We start from the raw sequence: 18,177 nt of genomic DNA on the forward strand, positions 1-18,177 counted from the left end.
ATAAATAAGGACGCATGTGGACAACACAACATCTAAATCGAGTCATTTTAGCATGTCAAAGTCACATTTATTTATATAAAATATATTTTCCAAACAATAAAATTGTGGCTAGTGAAAATGGCAAGTGGCTAGTAATGTTGGTAATCTACTAGCCACAGTAGCTGGTGATCAAAAAAGTTAATGTAAAGCCCTGTTTACAACATATAATTAAAATATTTAATTCAAGCTTGTTTTTTGTAACAAAAGATTACGTTAAGTTAGAAATAACAATTTCTATTAAAGGTATGGCATGGTGGGCCAAATCAAAGGTTATCATGGGCCATCTTTGGCCCACAGGTCCTACTTTGTGCATCTCTGTGTTATGGTGTACTTCAGGGTTCTGTTATTGGCTCCATCCTTTTTAGCATTTACATGCTTATTTCTAAGGCAGATCTTTAGAAAACTTGATCTTGGGGTATCATTTCTACGCTGACAAATTTACACCAGTTTCAAATTATTTCACAAGTATGGATGCTTTAAAATTTAAAGTGATAGCACTGAGTCCCCGTTTACACTAAAATGTTTTAGTTTTAATACAGCGTTTTAAAATGAAAGCGATCCACGTCCACACTGGCGTTTCACCTAGTGTTTCTGAAAAGCTTGGCATCCACACTACACCACTGAAAACGCATTTCATGGGACCACACACACACTCTGGCATGCGCTAAAAGCTGCTTTAGCGAATTCTCGCGTCTGAGCTCACAAGCTTGGGCGTAGTGTGGACGGATGGCATAGCCATAGAAAAACGTATCAGTTTACACTAAACATATTAGTGTAAAGGCGGCCTAAGACTTCTTACTGGCACATCTGCAGCCACCTACAAATGCAGCAGCTTTAATTTGATTGATGTGTAATGGAGGCCAGTTAGTAAGTGCTGTGCAGGTAAACCTCACTCCACTGACTTCTAAAGGTGCTCTAGCTACAGATGCTAGAGGCCATGATCTTTAGCCTTCTTGTTAGAGCAACCAACTCCTATGCGGAAGGTCGCCGGTTCAATCTCAACCTGGAGCGGGTTGGGTGGTGTAGGACCGGCAGGTTTACATTGGTGCCGTGACCCGGGTGGGAGTAAGGTTTAAGGGGGTGAGTGTAATGGAGGCCAGCTAGTAAGTGCTGTGCAGGTAAACCTCACTCCTCTGACCTCTAAAGGTGCTCTACCGACAGAAGCTAAAGGCCAGGGTCTTTAGCCTTCTTGTTAGAGCAACCGACTCCCATGCGGACGGTCGCCGGTTCAATCTCAACCTGGAGCGGGTTGGGTGGTGTAGGACCGGCGGGGTTACAGATGCCTGTTTTTTACTCTTCTTATATTTAGCCATGCATTGCAACCAAAAGCATTAGTGGCTCTAAAATCCTATGGCCGAGGAAACCCTATGGTTGTCTTATGGGTTGGCCAACAAAAATATCTCATTACTGCAGCACTTTGTTGTATGTTCAAACTGCTAAATATGCAAATAACCTTAAAGTCCGGCTACACTGATCATGGCATTTTCACTATTATTGTAATTGGGTTTGATTTGGTTTGCTCAGATGGTACTTTCAAGTTTGAGGACTTCTGATCAAGCCCAAAAATAACCACAAACAAGAAGTCAGATTAATACCCTACAATTTATTGGAAACATTGGGGTAATCAATACATAGAACACCAGCATGAACATGAATGGTTTTGTCAGCCATGTTTTGTCACATTGTTGCAGAGTTGTTGGTAGAATTCACAGCTCCCAGGTAAACACTTTTCATAATAGAGTACAGGTAACACCATAAGAGACTCTCATTGTGTGTCTGAAGGATTCAAACTCTAAATATCTAATCCCTTCGTGAAGAGACTCCGTTTTCATCTCCCAAATGGGCGTTCATCACCTCTGTCTTTGTTCCGCTTATCTATCCTGAGACACAGATGTGCACCGGCCCACCCAGCATTCTGGTTCTTATTCACAGTGTGGGCCCCCTCAATAGCTGGAACCGCGATATAACAGCTGATTGGCACATTCCTTGCCATTTAACAAACATCCGGCGGGAAAATGTGTCTGTCAAGGGAGCAACCTTTCCATTGACCTGCACAGTTGGGAGATTCAATACAACTATTGATGCTGGCACAATAACGCTAATCAAGTTACAAGACATGCACTGTAAATAAACACCAGTCATCTCCATTGCAGACATGAGAAAGACGAGGCCCTTCTTTCAGCCAAAAGATTGACTCCTGCATAAAAGCTTCACAAAGTGATCTTAAAATAGAATCTATGTGTAATCTGAGATATTATGGAAACATTAGAGGTTAAGAGATTAGGTTGAATCATTTTAGAAACTGGTTAGGCAACATAGTCATTTATGGGGTTGAGGGTGTAGGTCTTAAATGTATGCTTAAGGCAGTGGTCATTGCCATTAAGGCATGGGGATGAGCCCTCGAATTGAACACAATGTTTGACACCAAGCGAATTCCCTGATCATGGCCCGAAATGTCCATCAGTTGTAGCCTTCATTCAAAAGGGCCCCTTTGAGGTGACCCGATTTAAATAACCCTTCAGTATTTTGGCCATGATTGTCTTCACTCCAAAGTGCCTTTCACTATATGCCATTTGGAACGCAACAAAAAAGTGCAGGGCAAGGGGCTCCCAGGATTAGATTTGGGAACTGCTGGGTTAGGGTATAGTTCAGGTAGGCAAGTTGAGTCTTGGACAGCTGCAAGCCCAGGCTTGATTAAAAACTCACCTGTCTGAAGCTTTCAAGTAAAGCCATGATCACACTGCACTTCTTGCCCCATAGACTTCCATTTATATCCATGCAACTGCGGCAGACTGGAAACGCAAGCTCTTGAGACAAATCTCGCATTTCTTTATGTTCGAAACGTAAGCTTGGTGAACTCAGACCTGTGAAATCACATCACATGATCGCGTTAGACCAATAGAAGATCAAAACGTGACCTCTCTGTACAGAAGTTTAAAATATTGAGCAATCGCTTGCTTGCATCAACAATATTCATATTGTTTTATCTTGTCCATTTTTGCATTGCTCAAACTCTAGTGTGATCACAGTGGAACAGTCAGACCTTGATTAGCTTGTTCAGGTGTGTTTGATTAGGTTTGTTTCAAATTTCTGTAGGATTGTGGCTCTCGGGGGCTGAACTTGCCTACCAGGAGGACATTTAATGACACCCAGAGTTTAGTAACCCAAAAGGTTACTTAGATGCAGGTGTGGGGAGTTAGATTCGAATGTTTAGCTTTAGAATGTTGAGTGTAGGTCTAGGGTTGTGTTAGAAGCTTTATTGAAAGTTTGGGTGCTGATAAAGAGTTTTAGAGACAGCCCTGGGATTAGATAAAGGATTGGTCGAAGAAACGTAGGCAAAGGTGTAGGTTGTAGTTGAAAGTTCAGAATGTTGAGTTAAGGTGAAGAGTTTTAGGGACAGCACTCAGGGTGAAGTAAATAAAAGATTGGGATAAGAAACTTGGGTTTAGGTCTAAGTTATAGTTGAAGGTTTTGAGTGTTGGGTTTAGGTGAAGAGTTTTAGGGACAGTCCTCAGGGGGGAGTAGATAAAAGACTGTGTAAAAAAACTTGGGTGTAGGTACAAGTTGTTGTTGAAAGTTTAGAATGTTGGGTTTAGGTCAGGGATGTCCAGACTCGGTCCTGGAGGGTGGATGTCCAACAAAGTTTAGTTCCAACCCCAATAAGACACACCTAGGCTAGCTAATCAAGCTCTTACTAGGCATTCTAGAAACATCCTTGCAGCTGTGTTGATCAAGTTGGAGCTAAACTCTGCAGAACACCAGCCCTCCAGGACTGAGTTTGGACACCCCTGATTTAGGTGAGAAGTTTTGGGACAGCCCTCAGGGAGGAGTCGATAAAAGATTGGGTTAAGAAATGTGGGGGTAGGTCTAAGTTATAGTTGAAAGTTTGGAATGTTGGGTTTAGGTGAAGAGTTTTAGGGACAGTCCTCAGGGGGGAATTGATAAAAGATTGGGTAAAGAAACTGGGGTGTAGGTCTAAGTTGTTGTTGAAAGTTTAGAATGTTGGGTTTAGGTCAGGGATGTCCAGACTCGGTCATGGAGGGCTGATGTCCTACAAAGTTTAGTTCCAACCCCAATAAGACACACCTAGGCTAGCTAATCAAGCTCTTACTAGGCATTCTAGAAACATCCTTGCAGCTGTGTTGATCAAGTTGGAGCTAAACTCTGCAGAACACCAGCCCTCCAGGACCGAGTTTGGACACCCCTGATTTAGGTGAAGAGTTTTGGGACAGCCCTCAGGGAGGAGTCGATAAAAGATTGGGTTAAGAAATGTGGGGGTAGGTCTAAGTTATAGTTGAAAGTTTGGAACGTTGGGTTTTGGTGAAGAGTTTTAGGAACAGTCCTCAGGTTGAAGTAGATAAAAGATTGGGTTAAGAATCTTGGGTGTAAGTCTAAGTTGTTGTTGAAAGTTTTGAATGTAGGTTTAGGTGAAGTGTCTTAGGGACAGCCCTTTGGGAGGTCAAAGTTGTGTCTGTGTGTAGTTGAAGGTTAAGAATGTTGAGTGAAGGTGAACAATTTAGGGACAGCCTTCAGGGACTGGGAGGAAGTAGATATATGTTTGGGTTTAGAAGCTTTGGTCAAGCCTATCAGGTTTAGTAGTAGATAAAAGTTTAGATTAGGACACTTGGGTGAAGGTCTAGATTGTAGAATGTGGGGTGTAGGTTGAAGGTTTAGAGGTACCCCGGGGGAGTAGATAAAACTTTAAGATTAGATGTTTGGATGTAGCCAATGGATGAGGGTGCAGGTCTAGGGTGAAGATAAGTTTGAACTAGGAGTCTTGTATATAGGTCTACTTTGAAGTAGATTTTATTTTTTCACCTTACACCAGCAGTTTAATGTGAATGTCTAAGCAGTAGATAAAAGTTGGGTCTAAGTTTTCGAATACATTTTGGGTGTAGGTCTAAGCTGGTGTTAGTCAACCCTATTCCTGGCCGACTACTATTCTTCAGACTGTAGTGCCAACTCTGCTTTAAAACACTTGCCTGTTAGTTTAAAGTATTCCTGAACACATTGATTAGCTGGTTAAGGTGTGTTTTCTGTATTTGCGTGCTGGTTTAGAAAGTAGAGATTGACTAGGAGTTTAAGTAGTAGAGTGTGGGATGCAGATGTAGGTCTCTACTCCCAGTTAAGGTCTGTAGTGGGGAACTCATTTTCCATGAAATCTCTTGACAACATGTCATCACATCTGTCAGGGTACAATAGGTACCCACTGAATGTGCTGCTGGACTCGGTGCCAGTGAAAATGCCATTAGTGGTGCTGTCTTTCACCTGCAACCACACCCAATCACCTTGACCCAGACCCATCACCACCTGCTGAGAAGCGGTGTTCATTTCCACCGGTGTAGTTGTCCTCACCACGGCCTCAAAGTTGCGGAAGAGTCCAACCTTCAGCATACGGGTAGACACTTGTAAGTTGTAGCTAAACACGTATGTTCCGTTAATAGGGGCTGTGTACACACCATTATCAGGGCTATAGTTCTGGTTTAAGTTGTAGATTACACGTTTGAAAAGAACGGGGCGGTTTGGTGCAGGATAAGGGGTGGTAATAGTGGCAGAGAAAGCAGATTGCACTGTAGGTGAGCAAGGTCCAGGAATGCCAGCCAATCCCATGTCCCCCTTGGCACCTTTAGGGCCTATGGTTCCATTCACACCCTGTGCCCCTGCCAAACCATTATCTCCCTTATCACCTTTGTCTCCCTTTTGACCCTGGGCTCCTGGAGCCCCATCATGACAATTGCACAGGCCCTGTGGACCTTGGTCACCCTTTGGCCCTGTGTCACCTGGAGTGCCAGGTCCGCCTGCCACACCCGGATCTCCCTTCTGCCCTTTGGGTCCAAGGTCTCCATTCAGACCAGGTAACCCACGTGCACCTACAAGCCCAGGAAGACCAGGTGCACCATCTTGTCCAGGTATGGGTGCACAGCTTTGCGGGCATTGACCATCTTCTCCTTTTGGGCCTGGTTCTCCAGAAGGACCATCCAGACCTTGGTCACCCTTTTCACCTGAGTAGCACGTATACAAGCATGGTCATCATAGACATTCTGTGTAAGTAAATATGATAAAGATTTAGAGACGTTTCACTGACCTTTGCTGCCCCTCACACCCTTTGACCCCGAAGTTCCAGGTAGACCCAAGTCGCCCTTATCTCCAATATCTCCTTTCTCACCTGTAACATAATTAACTTACTTTCAACTGTGTGCTATCTTGTGTTTAGTAAAACAGAGAACTGTATAGAGGTTTGGACCAACTTGACGGTGAGTACATTTTGTGTGGACTATCTTCTTTCCCTTGTCTGTTCTCTTATGTATTCATGCAAGTAACTTTATTGTAATCTCACCATACATGTTTTAGCTTTCTCTCACAATGCAATAGACACATTCATTCCTGTGTGAGTCTTGTTGTGTCTCACCCTTTATTCCAGGAGGTCCTCTGAATCCTGGACGGCCGGGAAGCCCAGTGAGACCCCTTGGACCCGGACTGCCAGGAGCTCCTGTGAGAAGCAGGTAATAACAATAATAAACTCAGGTTTTCTGAAAGTCATTTCTGAAATATGGAATTTTCATTCATTCATTTTCTTGTTGGCTTAGTCTCTTTATTAATCAATCGTCGCCACAGCGGAATGAACCGCCAACTTATCCAGAACGTTTTTACGCAGTGGATGGCCTTCCAGCCACAACCCATCTCTGGGAAACATCCTCACACATATTCACACACACTCTCATACACTACGGACAATTTAACCTACCCAATTCACCTGTACCGCATGTGTTTGGACTGTGGGGGAAACCAGAGCACCCGGAGGAAACCCACACGAACACAGGGAGAACATGCAAACTCCACACAGAAACGCCAACTGAGCCGAGGCTCGACCCAGTGACCTTCTTGCTGTGAGGCGACAGCACTACCTACTGCGCCACTGCCTCACCAAACATGGAATTTTATAAGGTATATTCCAGACATCGAAAGTAAGGTATATATATGGAATATCATGGAATTTTTTGCTTGTCATTTTTTAATCTTTACTTTCCATTTATCAAAATGTCTTTTGGGTCATTTCATGTGCTTTGCCTGTTGCTACTGTCAGGCTATTTTTCAGTGCCATTTTAGACTTTTCCTACTTGTTAACCAGCAATCACTTTCAGGAAATCAAATTAAGTCAAATATGGAAATAAACATTTAAAGAGATCTGTATACAAGATGCCCACTTTAAAAATGAGGTGTTAAAGGGCACCCTTGTTAACCCTATTTACAAGATGTAAGATAAGCCTTTGGTGTATCCCGAATGTGTCTGTAAAGTTTTAGCTCAGCCTGTGCAGTGCACCTCTCTCTCTTTTGGATAAAAAGTTCCCTTTAAAAATGAACTAAAGGACTAGGGCTAAGCAGGGCTGAGCCTGGTCAGTACCTGGATGGGAGACTACTTGGGAAAACTAGGTCGCTGTTGGAAATGGTGTTAGTGAGCCCAGCAGGGGGCGCACAACCTGTGGTTTGTGTGAGTCCTGATGCCCCAGTAAAAGTGAAGGGGACACTACACTGTCAGTGGGCGGCATCTTTTGGATGAGACGTTAAACCGAGGTACTGACTGTCTGTGGTCATTAAAATCCCAGGGCACTTCTCATAAAGAGCAGGGGTGTAACCCCGGTGTACTGGCCAAAGTCCCTCTATCGGCCCTTACTATTATGGCCTCCCACTCATCACCATCCACCGAATTGGCTCCTATCCCTGTCTCTCCACTCCACCAATAGCTGGTGTGTGTGGTGAGTGCCCTGACACCCGCCGCGCCGTTGTCCTGTGGCAGCCGTCGCTTCATCCAAGTGGATGCTGCACACTGGTGGTGTTGTGGAGAGACCCCCCTCATGATTGTGAAGCGCTTTGAGTGTATGACCATACACAATAAATGCGCTATATAAATACACATTACTTTACATTATATAGGGGGGCCAAGTCGGAGCACTCACTCCACTCTGGTCCCCCGAGCTCTGCGCTGGTTGCAATTTCCAAATAAACCAAAACAATCAATAACAATTGGCTTAAGATTGGCAAGCAAAATTGGGGACATTGCAACCTGCAGAACCTGGGAACTTAAAAAAAATGAACTAAAGTACCCTGTGTTGTTCATAAATACAATGCATTTCTTCTAATATTACAGACATTTGACCATTTGTAGTTTTACAGAAAAAGTCTCCATATTTTGAACATTCGATAAGATATCCAACCATTCAGATTTTGCAGGGGGATTGAGTTATAGCTTCTTTCGAGTCGAGTTAAAGTTTTCTTACTGGTTGTTAGAAGTATTTTTAATAAATGCTTGTCTTTTACCGTTAAGGTGGCTGGAATATTTCCCAGATAAATTGTTGTAAAAGAAAAGTCCACAACATCACCAAAAATATTTTGTATTACTTGCATAACATCCTGCCTCAGTATGACTGAGGACGTACTCGCACTATGTACAGTTGCCTTGAACCGGGCCAAAGCATGCTTGTCCCCCCTCCTGTCTCCCCTGACAGCCCGTACTCAAAATGCATTCGCACCTGAGCACTCTTACGTCATCAGTGATGCACTGTTCAGTAAGCGCTTTAGCTCAGCACAGTGGAGATTTCTTTAGCTATGTTGTTTTAGGGTGCTTTCACACCTACACTTTTGTTTCGGAACGTGTCTTGTTTGTCCAGTTAGCGCGGTTCGTTCGGCATATTTGAACAGGGCAATCGCGCTCTGTTCCGCGCCAAAGTAATCGCTCCGAGACAGCCTGAGTGAGGTGGTCTCGGCTCGATTGAAACGAACCCTGGAGCGGTTTGATTACAGTGAGAAAGCGATCCGAGCGCGGTTATATCACAGTGTTTTATGGATATGTAATAGGCATATGGCTGTATAAAGAGAGAATTATGAGCAGGGCAGGAAGTTTCGCGAGTCTCCGGATGCCCGCAAACGAGTGATGATCTCCCAGTAATCTCGCGTCTCCCTCCCGGTCCTCAAATAGGCTACGTCGCGCACCCTTCTCACCCCTCCCCACCGCATCTCTCCTCAGACACGTCGCGCGCGCACCCTGTCAATCACCACCAAACCACCACCTCTCCTGACAGCTGAGCGGGACGCTGCAAAATAAACCCTGACACTCTGACCAATGTGAGGAGAGTTTACTCGCACGTGACTTGTTTTAGCTCTTTTGTTCCGATTAAAAACTTTGCAGTGTGAAAGCGAACCGCTCCAAGAGCAAAGAGCAACAATGTAACAATTGTAATCTCTGTTTCGGAACAACTGAATCCATTCACAGGTGTGAAAGCACCCTTAGTCATTAGTGATGCGGTGACACACAGTTAAATATTTCGCCAAACAGATCCGCCACTTTTGATGCATAAAAACAATCATAAAGTGCTCGTGATGCAGGAATTAGGAGGTTTGCTGAAGGTGAAGCTGTCGTGCAGTGAAGGTTTTGTGTCTTTAATAATCTCTGACAGTTTGCGTTTATTGAGCAGTAAATAAATATAAATAAATAAATATAAATCCGTATCAAACAGTCCCTTAAAAGTGACGTCTTGCTTTTATTTTCGGGCTTAGGCTCGTTTTGCACTCACGCGCAAGCGTACCGCGCCAAAGCCCAAGTAAACCACGCTCAGGCACACCTCGTCCAACCAACTCTTCCAGCCAGGAAGTTTTTAGTTTGGATGCTCCCAAAATCGTTCCACATCTGCAGATTTTTAACGATATTCTGCGCAGAAGTAGCACACAGCGCCATTCATTTATTCATTTACTTTCCTTCGGCTCAGTCCCTTTATTCATCAAGGGTCGCCAGAGCGAAATAAACCGCCAACTTATCCAGCATATCTTTTACATAGCGGATCCCATTCCAGCTGCAACTCAATGCTGGGAAACACCCATAAACACTTCTTTACACACACACACACATTCTAAGCTACAGCCAAGTTAGATTCTTCAATTCACCAATAGCGCATGTGCTTGGACTTGTAGGGGATACCGGAGCACCAACTCCACACAGAAATGCCAACTGGCCCAGCCAGGACTCGAACCAGCGACATTCTTGCTATGTGCCATCATGCCGCCCCTATTCATTCAGCTTTTCAGTCAGTGATGTTTTCAGTGACTCATTTAATATCGATCAGAGAGTGGAATAGTCTTGATACCTGTGAGTCCGCGGTCTCCTCTGTCTCCTTTCTGTCCTCTGTTTCCCGAGCAGGCGGAGCAGATGCAGTACCAGGGCACCTGATCTGCAGTCGGAGGAACCGGCGCCTCCAGAATCATCTGACAGTAGGATAAATCAGGCTCCGATGATATCGGCTGGGACAGAGTGAAGTTGTCCATAGGTAGTATTCCTAAATCTGTCCCCCGAAATTCTGGACTTATACCGCACTGTCCCAGAGACAAACAGAGCCACAGCCCCACCATACTCCTCAGGTCCTGTAGACAAATATATACTGATGACCATGATGAGTGCAGATCACGTTTTAGACACTCCTGATGAGTTATATTATTAATATTGTCCATTACACAATGAAAAGCAATTTTTTAGATTATTGCAGTGCATTTTAGAGATACATACTTTCAGCTTTGCAACGTTTTCAGCATATTTTCTTATATTATTATTTTAGCATTGCTTAAATGATATTTTTTTACACTATCAGTCTAAAATTTGAGGTCAGCCTGATTTTGAAATGTTTTAAAATAAGCTATTAAGGCTGCATTTATTTCATTACAAATACAGTACATGCTGTAAAATTGTCAAATGTCATTGCACTATAAACTAACAGTTCAGAAGTAGATTATAATTTAATTTAATCATTTATTCCAGTGATTTAAAGATGCATTTTCAGCTTCATTACTCCACTCTTCAGAGACATCCTTCAGAAATCACTCTATTAATTATTATTATTGTCACTCATTCGTTCATTTTCCGTCACTTTTTCATCTGTGGTCGCCACACCGAAATGAACCGCTAACTTATACAGCATATGTTTTACATAGCGGATGCCTTAACAGCTACAACCCTGTACTGGGAAACATCCATACACACTCATTCACCCACACACACACACACAGACATGCATGCACACTCGCTAACTCATACACTTCGGCCAATTTAGTTAATCAATTCCTCTATAGCGCATGTGTTTGGACTGTGGGGGAAACCGGAACACCCGGAGGAAACCCACGCCAACACAGTAAACATGCAAACTCCACACAGAAATGCCATTGGCCCAGCCGAGGCTTGAACCAGTGACCTTCTTGCTGTTAGGTGACAGTGCTAATTGCTGAGCCACTATTATTATTATTTTTTTTTTATTATTCTTCTTATTATTATTAATAGTAATAGTAATAAAAGCAATAATGACTTTATTAATTTCATTTCATTTAATAATTTCATTTGAAACTACATACAATAAGAAATCAGTTATTTAAAATGTTAATAAATATATATATTTTTTTAATCATTTTATTTTAATTATTTTGTACCTTTTTCTGAGATTATATATATATATATATATATATATATATATATATATATATATATATATATATATATATATATATATATATATGCAGTTGAAGTCAGAATTATTTGCCGCCCTTTGATTTTTTTATTTTTTTTCCTTTTAAAAGATTTCCCAAATGATATTTAATAGATTCAGGAATTTTTCACAGTATGTCTGATAATATTTTTTCTTCTGGAGAAAGTCTTATTTGTTTCATTTCAGCTAGAATAAAAGCAGTTTTTATTTTTTTTAAACACCATTTTATTCCTATGGAACAAAATCAATCCCAAAAGTATTGAAATAAAAGCTTATCGAATAGGACAAACAAAAAAATAATACGCTGAATTGACGACTGCTTGCATTTGAATGACTTGGATTGCCTGGGTTTGTGATTTTAGGTCCTGAAATTTAACACAGATGTTTATTTAAGCTGTGAATATCTCAACTAAAAATATTTCAAACACGTTTTCATCCTTAAAAGTTCAATAATTCTTATTTAATTTTCAGATTTCACTCACAAAATATTCAATACCGGTGAAAAATTTGAAGCGTGATGTGCAGAAGATCATTTTTAGTGCATTTTATTTCAGTTCAAAAACTTGCTTCCAAAAATTCAGTGGATCAAATTCGGCTCTTAAAATTTGACATGGTCGCTGGTTTGAGCCTCGGCTCAGTTGGCGTTTCTGTGTGGAGTTTGCATTATCTCTCTGTGTTTGCGTGGGTTTCCTCCGGGTGCTCCGATTTCCCCCACAGTCCAAATACATGCGGTACTGGTGAATTGGGTAGGCTATATTGGCCGTGGTGTATGAGTGTGTGTGTGAATGAGTGTTTCCCAGAGATGGGCTGCAGCTGGAAGGGCATCCACTGCGTAAAAACTTGCTGGATAAGTTGGCGGTTAGTTCCGCTATGGAGACCCCGGATTAATAAAGGGGCTAAGCCGACAAGAAAATGAATGAAATGTGACATGACATCCAGGAACTGCAGGAAAAGCAATAGATTGCAGACTGACATTCTCCAGCTGCTTTTTCACTAGCAGGTGGACCAATCAAAGATGTTTAAACCAGTAAATAATTGAGGAAAAAAGCAAATAACAGCACAAAAGTCGCATTTAATATTTGATTTAATCAGCCTAATTTGATCCACTGAATTTATGGAAGCAAATTCTTTTACTGAAAGAAAGTAAATTGGAAATTGTTTTTCGAATATTACATGAAATCTGGAAATTGAATAAGAATTATTGTGTTTGAAATATTTTTAGTTGAGATATTCACAGCTTAAATAAACAACTGTGATAAATTTCAGGACCTAAAAATTACAAACCCAGGCAATCCAAGTCATTCAAATGCAAGCTGAGTTTGTGCTATTCGATAAGCTTTTATTTCAATACTCATTCATTCATTTATTTTCTTGTCTGCTTAGTCCCTTTATTAATGCAGGGTCGCCACAGTGGAATGAACCGCTAACTTATCCAGCACGTTTTTATGCAGTGGTACCTTCCAGCAGCAAACCCATCTCTGGTAAACATCCACACACACATTCACACACACACTCATACACTACGGACAATTTAGCCTGCTCAATTCACCTGCGCTGCATGTCCTTGGACTGTTTGGGAAACCGGAGCACCCGTAGGAAACCCACGCAAACGCAGGGAGAACATGCAAACTCCACACAGAAACGCCAACTGAGCCGAGGTTCGACCCAGCGACCTGTTTCAATACTTTTGGCATTTAATTTGTTCCATATAATTGATTTTTTGAATATTACATAAAATCTGGAAATTGAATAAGAATTATTGAGTTTTTAAGTATGAAAATGTGTTAATGTCTTAACAAATATAATAATAATATAATTATATGTAATGTAATAAATACAATATTTTTAGTTGAGATATTCACAGCTTAAATAAACTGCTGTGTTAAATTTCATGACCTAAAAATACAAACCCAGGCAATCCAAGTCATTCAAATGCAAGCAGTTGTTAATTCAGTGTATTTTTTTTGAGTTTGTGCTATTCGATAAGCTTTTATTTCAGTACTTTTGGCATTGATTTAGTTCCATATTAGCCCCTTTAAGCTAACTTTTTTTTCAATAGTCTACAGAACAAACCATCGTTATACGATAACTTGCCTAATTACCCTAACCTGCCTAGTTAACCTAATTAACCTAGTTAAGCCTTTTAATGTCACTTTAAGCTGTATAGAAGTGTCTTGAAGAATATCTAGTCTAATATTATTTACTGTCATCATGACAAAGATAATATAAATCCGTTATTAGAGATGAGTTATTAACACTATTATATTTAGAAATGTGCTGAAAAAACTGCTCTTCGTTAAACAGAAATTGGGGAAAAAAATAAACAGGGGGGCTAATAATTCTGACCTCAACTGTATTTATACACAGACACACACAAAGTTGAAGTCACAATTATTCATCCTTGTATTTTGTTGTTCTGTTTCAAATATGCGCGCTGGCATTTTTTAGAAACGTCTTTGATTTGGTGCGTCAATCTTGTCAATGCTATTGTTCAAAAAAGGTAATGATTCGCACTCAAGAAATTGCTTCGTGCTGTTTTTATTTTATATTGTCTTAAATTCTACAGGTGATTAAAAGACAATGCCTTCCTCAGTGTGACACAATCCTCCCACTCCACCCTTTTATCCCATAGTTAATCACAATGCGCCATTAGTTAGACCGCCACTCTCAACTGTATCAACTATTATCATGTCAAGTGTACATCAATACAATAAAAAGAGAGAAATTGCATGTCATAAGTGTGTGTCATTATGTTCTTGTGTGTGATATAAGACTGAGAATGTGTGTTAGACGTTTGTGAGAACGCGTCATAGGTGTGTAAATGTGTTTTGTGTGTGTGAGAGAGGGAGAGAGAGTGTGTTAAAAAGTTTGTGTCTGTATGTGATTGTCTATTTGTGATTGTGTGTGCGTGTTACAAGTTTGTGCATGTCTAATATAAGTGTGTGTGTGTGTGTGTGTGTGTGTGTGTGTGTGTGTGTGTGTGTGTGTGTGTGTGTGTGTGTGTGTGTGTGTCATTATGTTCTTATGTGTGAGATAAGACTGTGAATGTGTGTTAGACGTTTGTGAGAACGCGTCATAGGTATGTAAATGTGTTTTGTCTGTGTGTGAGAGAGAGTTTGTTAAAAAGTTTTGTCTGTATGTAATTGTCTATTTGTGAGTGTGTGTGTGTGTGTTACAAGTTTGTGCATGTCTAATATAAGTGTGTGTGTGTGTGTGTGTGTGTGTGTATGTGTGTGTGTGTGTCATTATGTTCTTATGTGTGATATAAGACTGTGGATGTGTGTTAGACGTTTGTGAGAACGCGTCATAGGTGTGTAAATGTGTTTTGTGTGTGTGAGAGAGGGAGAGAGAGTGTTAAAAAGTTTGTCTGTATGTGATTGTCTATTTGTGATTGTGTGTGTGTGTTACAAGTTTGTGCATGTCTAATATAAGTGTGTGTGTGTGTGTGTAGTTAGACCGCCACTCTCATTTCATTATCCATGATTAACGACACAATAACTCTTTTACACACCTCAACCATAATTCCCCTGAACAACAGTGTATCAACTATTATCATCTCAAGTGTACATCAATACAATAAAAATCCGACAGCTAACATAAAAAAAAATGACATTTGACAATTACTCGAAGAATAAAAACAAACAAATCTTACCTTCACCTCAACCCACATAACTGTTTCAAATATTCCTCAAATGATGTAGAACAGATTCAGGAAATTTTCACAGTATTTCCTATAATATTTTTTCTTCTGGAGAAAGTCTTATTTGTTTCATTTCGGCTAAAATAAAAGCAGTTCTTATTTTTTTAAAGCCATTTTAAGGTCAATATTATTAGCCCCCTTGAGCAATATTAGTTTTAGATTGTCTCCAGAACAAACCACTGTTATACAATGACTTGCCTAATTACCCTAACTTTACCCTAATTAACCTAGTTAAGCTTTTAAATGTGACTTTAAGCTGAATACTAGTATCCTGAAACAAATCAAGTCAAATATTGAGTGCTGTCATCATGGCAAAGAAATCAGTTATTAGAAATGAGTTATTAAACGGTCATATTTACAGAGGGCTCACCCACCATGTTCCAGTGCTGCAGCATCTTCATCTTCATCTCGAGCGAGTGTGAATCGACCAGCCGTCCACACTCTGCATTTATAGAGCTGTGCGTGTGCCAGTGTGTGCTCCACCGCTGGGACTTGTGTGTATTTCTCTCTCTCCATTCTCTGTGACCTCGTTAGGCTCGGAATATGATGAGCGCTGATAATACCGTTTTTTTGGGAGAGGACCGGTGTGTGTCTCTGGAGATGCAGGATAATGCAGCTGAGCATGGGAACAGTGCAGTCCTCTGACCCCCGGCAGGTCAGATCACACACACACTTAAACATGCAAACACTGTGAGTTTGTGTGTGTTTGGGTGTGGGGACACATGTGTGAGTGTGTGCATGTGTGTTTAAGTGAGTGTGCGTGAGGGTGTGTGTGTGTGTTTGTGCATGCATATGTTTGTATGTTTGTGTGTTGGAGTGTGTGTGAATGCATGTGTTTGTTTGGGCGTGTGTTTGTGTGTGTGCATGGGTTTCTGTTTGGAGGTGTGTGTGTGTGTGTGTGTGTGTGTGTGTGTGTTTGGGAGTGTGTATGTTTAGGGCTTTGTGCATGCATGCATGTGTTTGTGTGTGCATGTGTGTGTTTGGGTGTGGGCATGCATGTGTTTGTGCTTGTGTGTGCGCGCATCTTTATGTTTGAATGTGTGTGCTTGTGTGTGCGCATGTCCATGTGTATGTGTTAGGGTGTGGGCATGCGTGTGTTTGTGCTTGTGTGTGCGCGCATCTTTATGTTTGAATGTGTGTGCATGTGTGTGTTTTGTCTGTGTGTGTATGCACGCGTATGTGTGTGTGTTTGACTGAGTGTGTGTGCATGTGTTTGTGCATGTGTGTACATGTGTTTGTGTGTGTGAGCGTGTGGGCATGCATGTGTTTGTTTGTACGTGTGTTTGTGTTTGGAGGTGTGTGTGTGTGTGTGTGTGTTTGTCTGTGTGAGTGTTTGTATTTGGGTGTGTGTGTGTTTAGGGCTGTGTGTACGTGCATGCATGTTTTTGTGTGTTTGGTTGTGGGCATCTATGTGTTTGTGTTTGTGGATGTGTGTGTGTGTGTGTGCGCGCATCTTTGTGTTTGAACTTGTGTTCATGTGTGTGTTTGTCTGTGTGTGCATGCACGTGTATGTGTGTGTTTGTTTTGGTTTGTGCAGACATGTGTTTGTCTGTGTGTTTTGCCAAGAGTGTGTGTGTGTGCATGTGTCTGTGTGTTTGAGCGGGTGTTTGTGTGTGTGTGTGTGTTTGTGTTTTTAGGGCTGTGTGTGTGCATGCGTGTGTGTGTGTTTGGATGTGGGTATGCATGTGTTTGTACTTTTGTGTGTGTGTGTGTGTGTGTGCGCGCACACTAATCTTTGTGTTTGAATTTGTGTGCATGTGTGTGTTTGTCTGTGTGTGCATGCACGCGTATGTGTGTGTGTGTGTGTTTGTTTGGGTGTGGGCTTGCATGTGTTTGTGTGTGTGTGTGTGTGTGTGTGTGTGTGTGCGCGTGCGTGCGCACATCTTTGTGTTTGAATTTGTGTGCATGTGTGTGTTTGTCTGTGTGTGCATGCACGCGTATGTGTGTGTGTGTGTGTGTTTGTTTGGGTGTGGGCTTGCATGTGTTTGTGTGTGTGTGTGTGCGCGTGTGTGCGCACATCTTTGTGTTTGAATTTGTGTGCATGTGTGTGTTTGTCTGTGTGTGCATGCATGCGTATGTGTGTGTGTGTGTGTGTGTGTGTGTGTGTGTGTGTGTGTGTGTTTGTTTGGGTGTGGGCTTGCATGTGTTTGTGTGTGTGTGTGTGTGTGTGTGCGTGCGTGCGTGCACACATCTTTGTGTTTAAATTTGTGTGCATGTGTGTTTATGTGTTTGTGAGTACATGCACGCGTATGTATGTGTGTTTGTTTGTGTGCGTGTGTGCTTGCATCTTTATGTTTGAATTTGTTTGCACTAGTGTGTGTGTGTGTGTGTGTGTGTGTATGTGTGTGTGTGTATGTATGTGTGTTTGAGTGAGTGTCTGTCTTAAAGTGATAATGTGTGTGTGAGTGATTGTGTCTTTAAGTGATTGTGTGTGTGTGCGTATGTGTGTGTGTGTGTGCGCGCGCGCGCGCGCGCAACTGACAACCGATACACTTAGATTAGTCAGAGGTAAATAAGATACTCAGTTTTCTGCTTGAGCCAGAACACTGCTCATTTGCATATGCTAATATATGGAATCCAAGTAACACATGAAGTGGGCAGAGTGAGGGCACAGCCAATAGAAACGCTCACTCCTGAATATGCAAATCACTCAATGCATAATTCTTCACAAACTACACAACTTCTGCCTCAGATTCTCCTCTCTTCCAGGAGCACATTAAGGAAATACACGGTGTTAAAATGCTGGGTAGTTATTTGACCCAACATTGGGTCAAATATGGGCAAACCCAACGCTGGGTTATATAACAACCCAGCATTTTAATAAAAACATTTTCTTAAGTGAAGTGACTAGTATTCACTGTAAAGCGGCTCTACAGGGTCAGATCAATGTTGATTCAGTTTCCTTCAACAACACAGTCA

At 41.6% G+C, this 18,177-nt stretch overlaps 1 protein-coding gene across 1 annotated transcript; it reads right to left on the reverse strand.

Annotated features, from left to right (window-relative positions):
- Nucleotides 1-1,622: 1,622 nt before the first annotated feature.
- LOC101886389 (uncharacterized) lies at nt 1,623-15,719 on the reverse strand. Its single transcript, XM_073924121.1, has 5 exons — nt 15,633-15,719; nt 10,176-10,449; nt 6,449-6,529; nt 6,125-6,205; nt 1,623-6,041 (listed from the first exon to the last, which is right to left on the reverse strand). Exons 1-5 carry the CDS (start codon nt 15,663-15,665, stop codon nt 5,155-5,157), a joined length of 1,356 nt encoding a protein of 451 aa, XP_073780222.1. The 5' UTR covers nt 15,666-15,719; the 3' UTR covers nt 1,623-5,154.
- Between the last annotated feature and the right edge of the window lie 2,458 nt (nt 15,720-18,177).

The sequence above is a fragment of the Danio rerio genome, chromosome 15, assembly GCF_049306965.1.
Source record: "Danio rerio strain Tuebingen ecotype United States chromosome 15, GRCz12tu, whole genome shotgun sequence".
NCBI lineage: Eukaryota > Metazoa > Chordata > Actinopteri > Cypriniformes > Danionidae > Danio > Danio rerio.

Coding starts and splice junctions, on each gene's coding strand:
- LOC101886389 (XM_073924121.1), bottom strand. CDS start 15,665: ATGAAGATGAAGATGCTGCAGCACTGGAACATG. Junction 6,206..6,448: donor AGGACCTCCTGGAATAAAGG/GTGAGACACAAC, acceptor ATTATGTTACAG/GTGAGAAAGGAGATATTGGA. Junction 6,042..6,124: donor GGGTGTGAGGGGCAGCAAAG/GTCAGTGAAACG, acceptor CGTGCTACTCAG/GTGAAAAGGGTGACCAAGGT.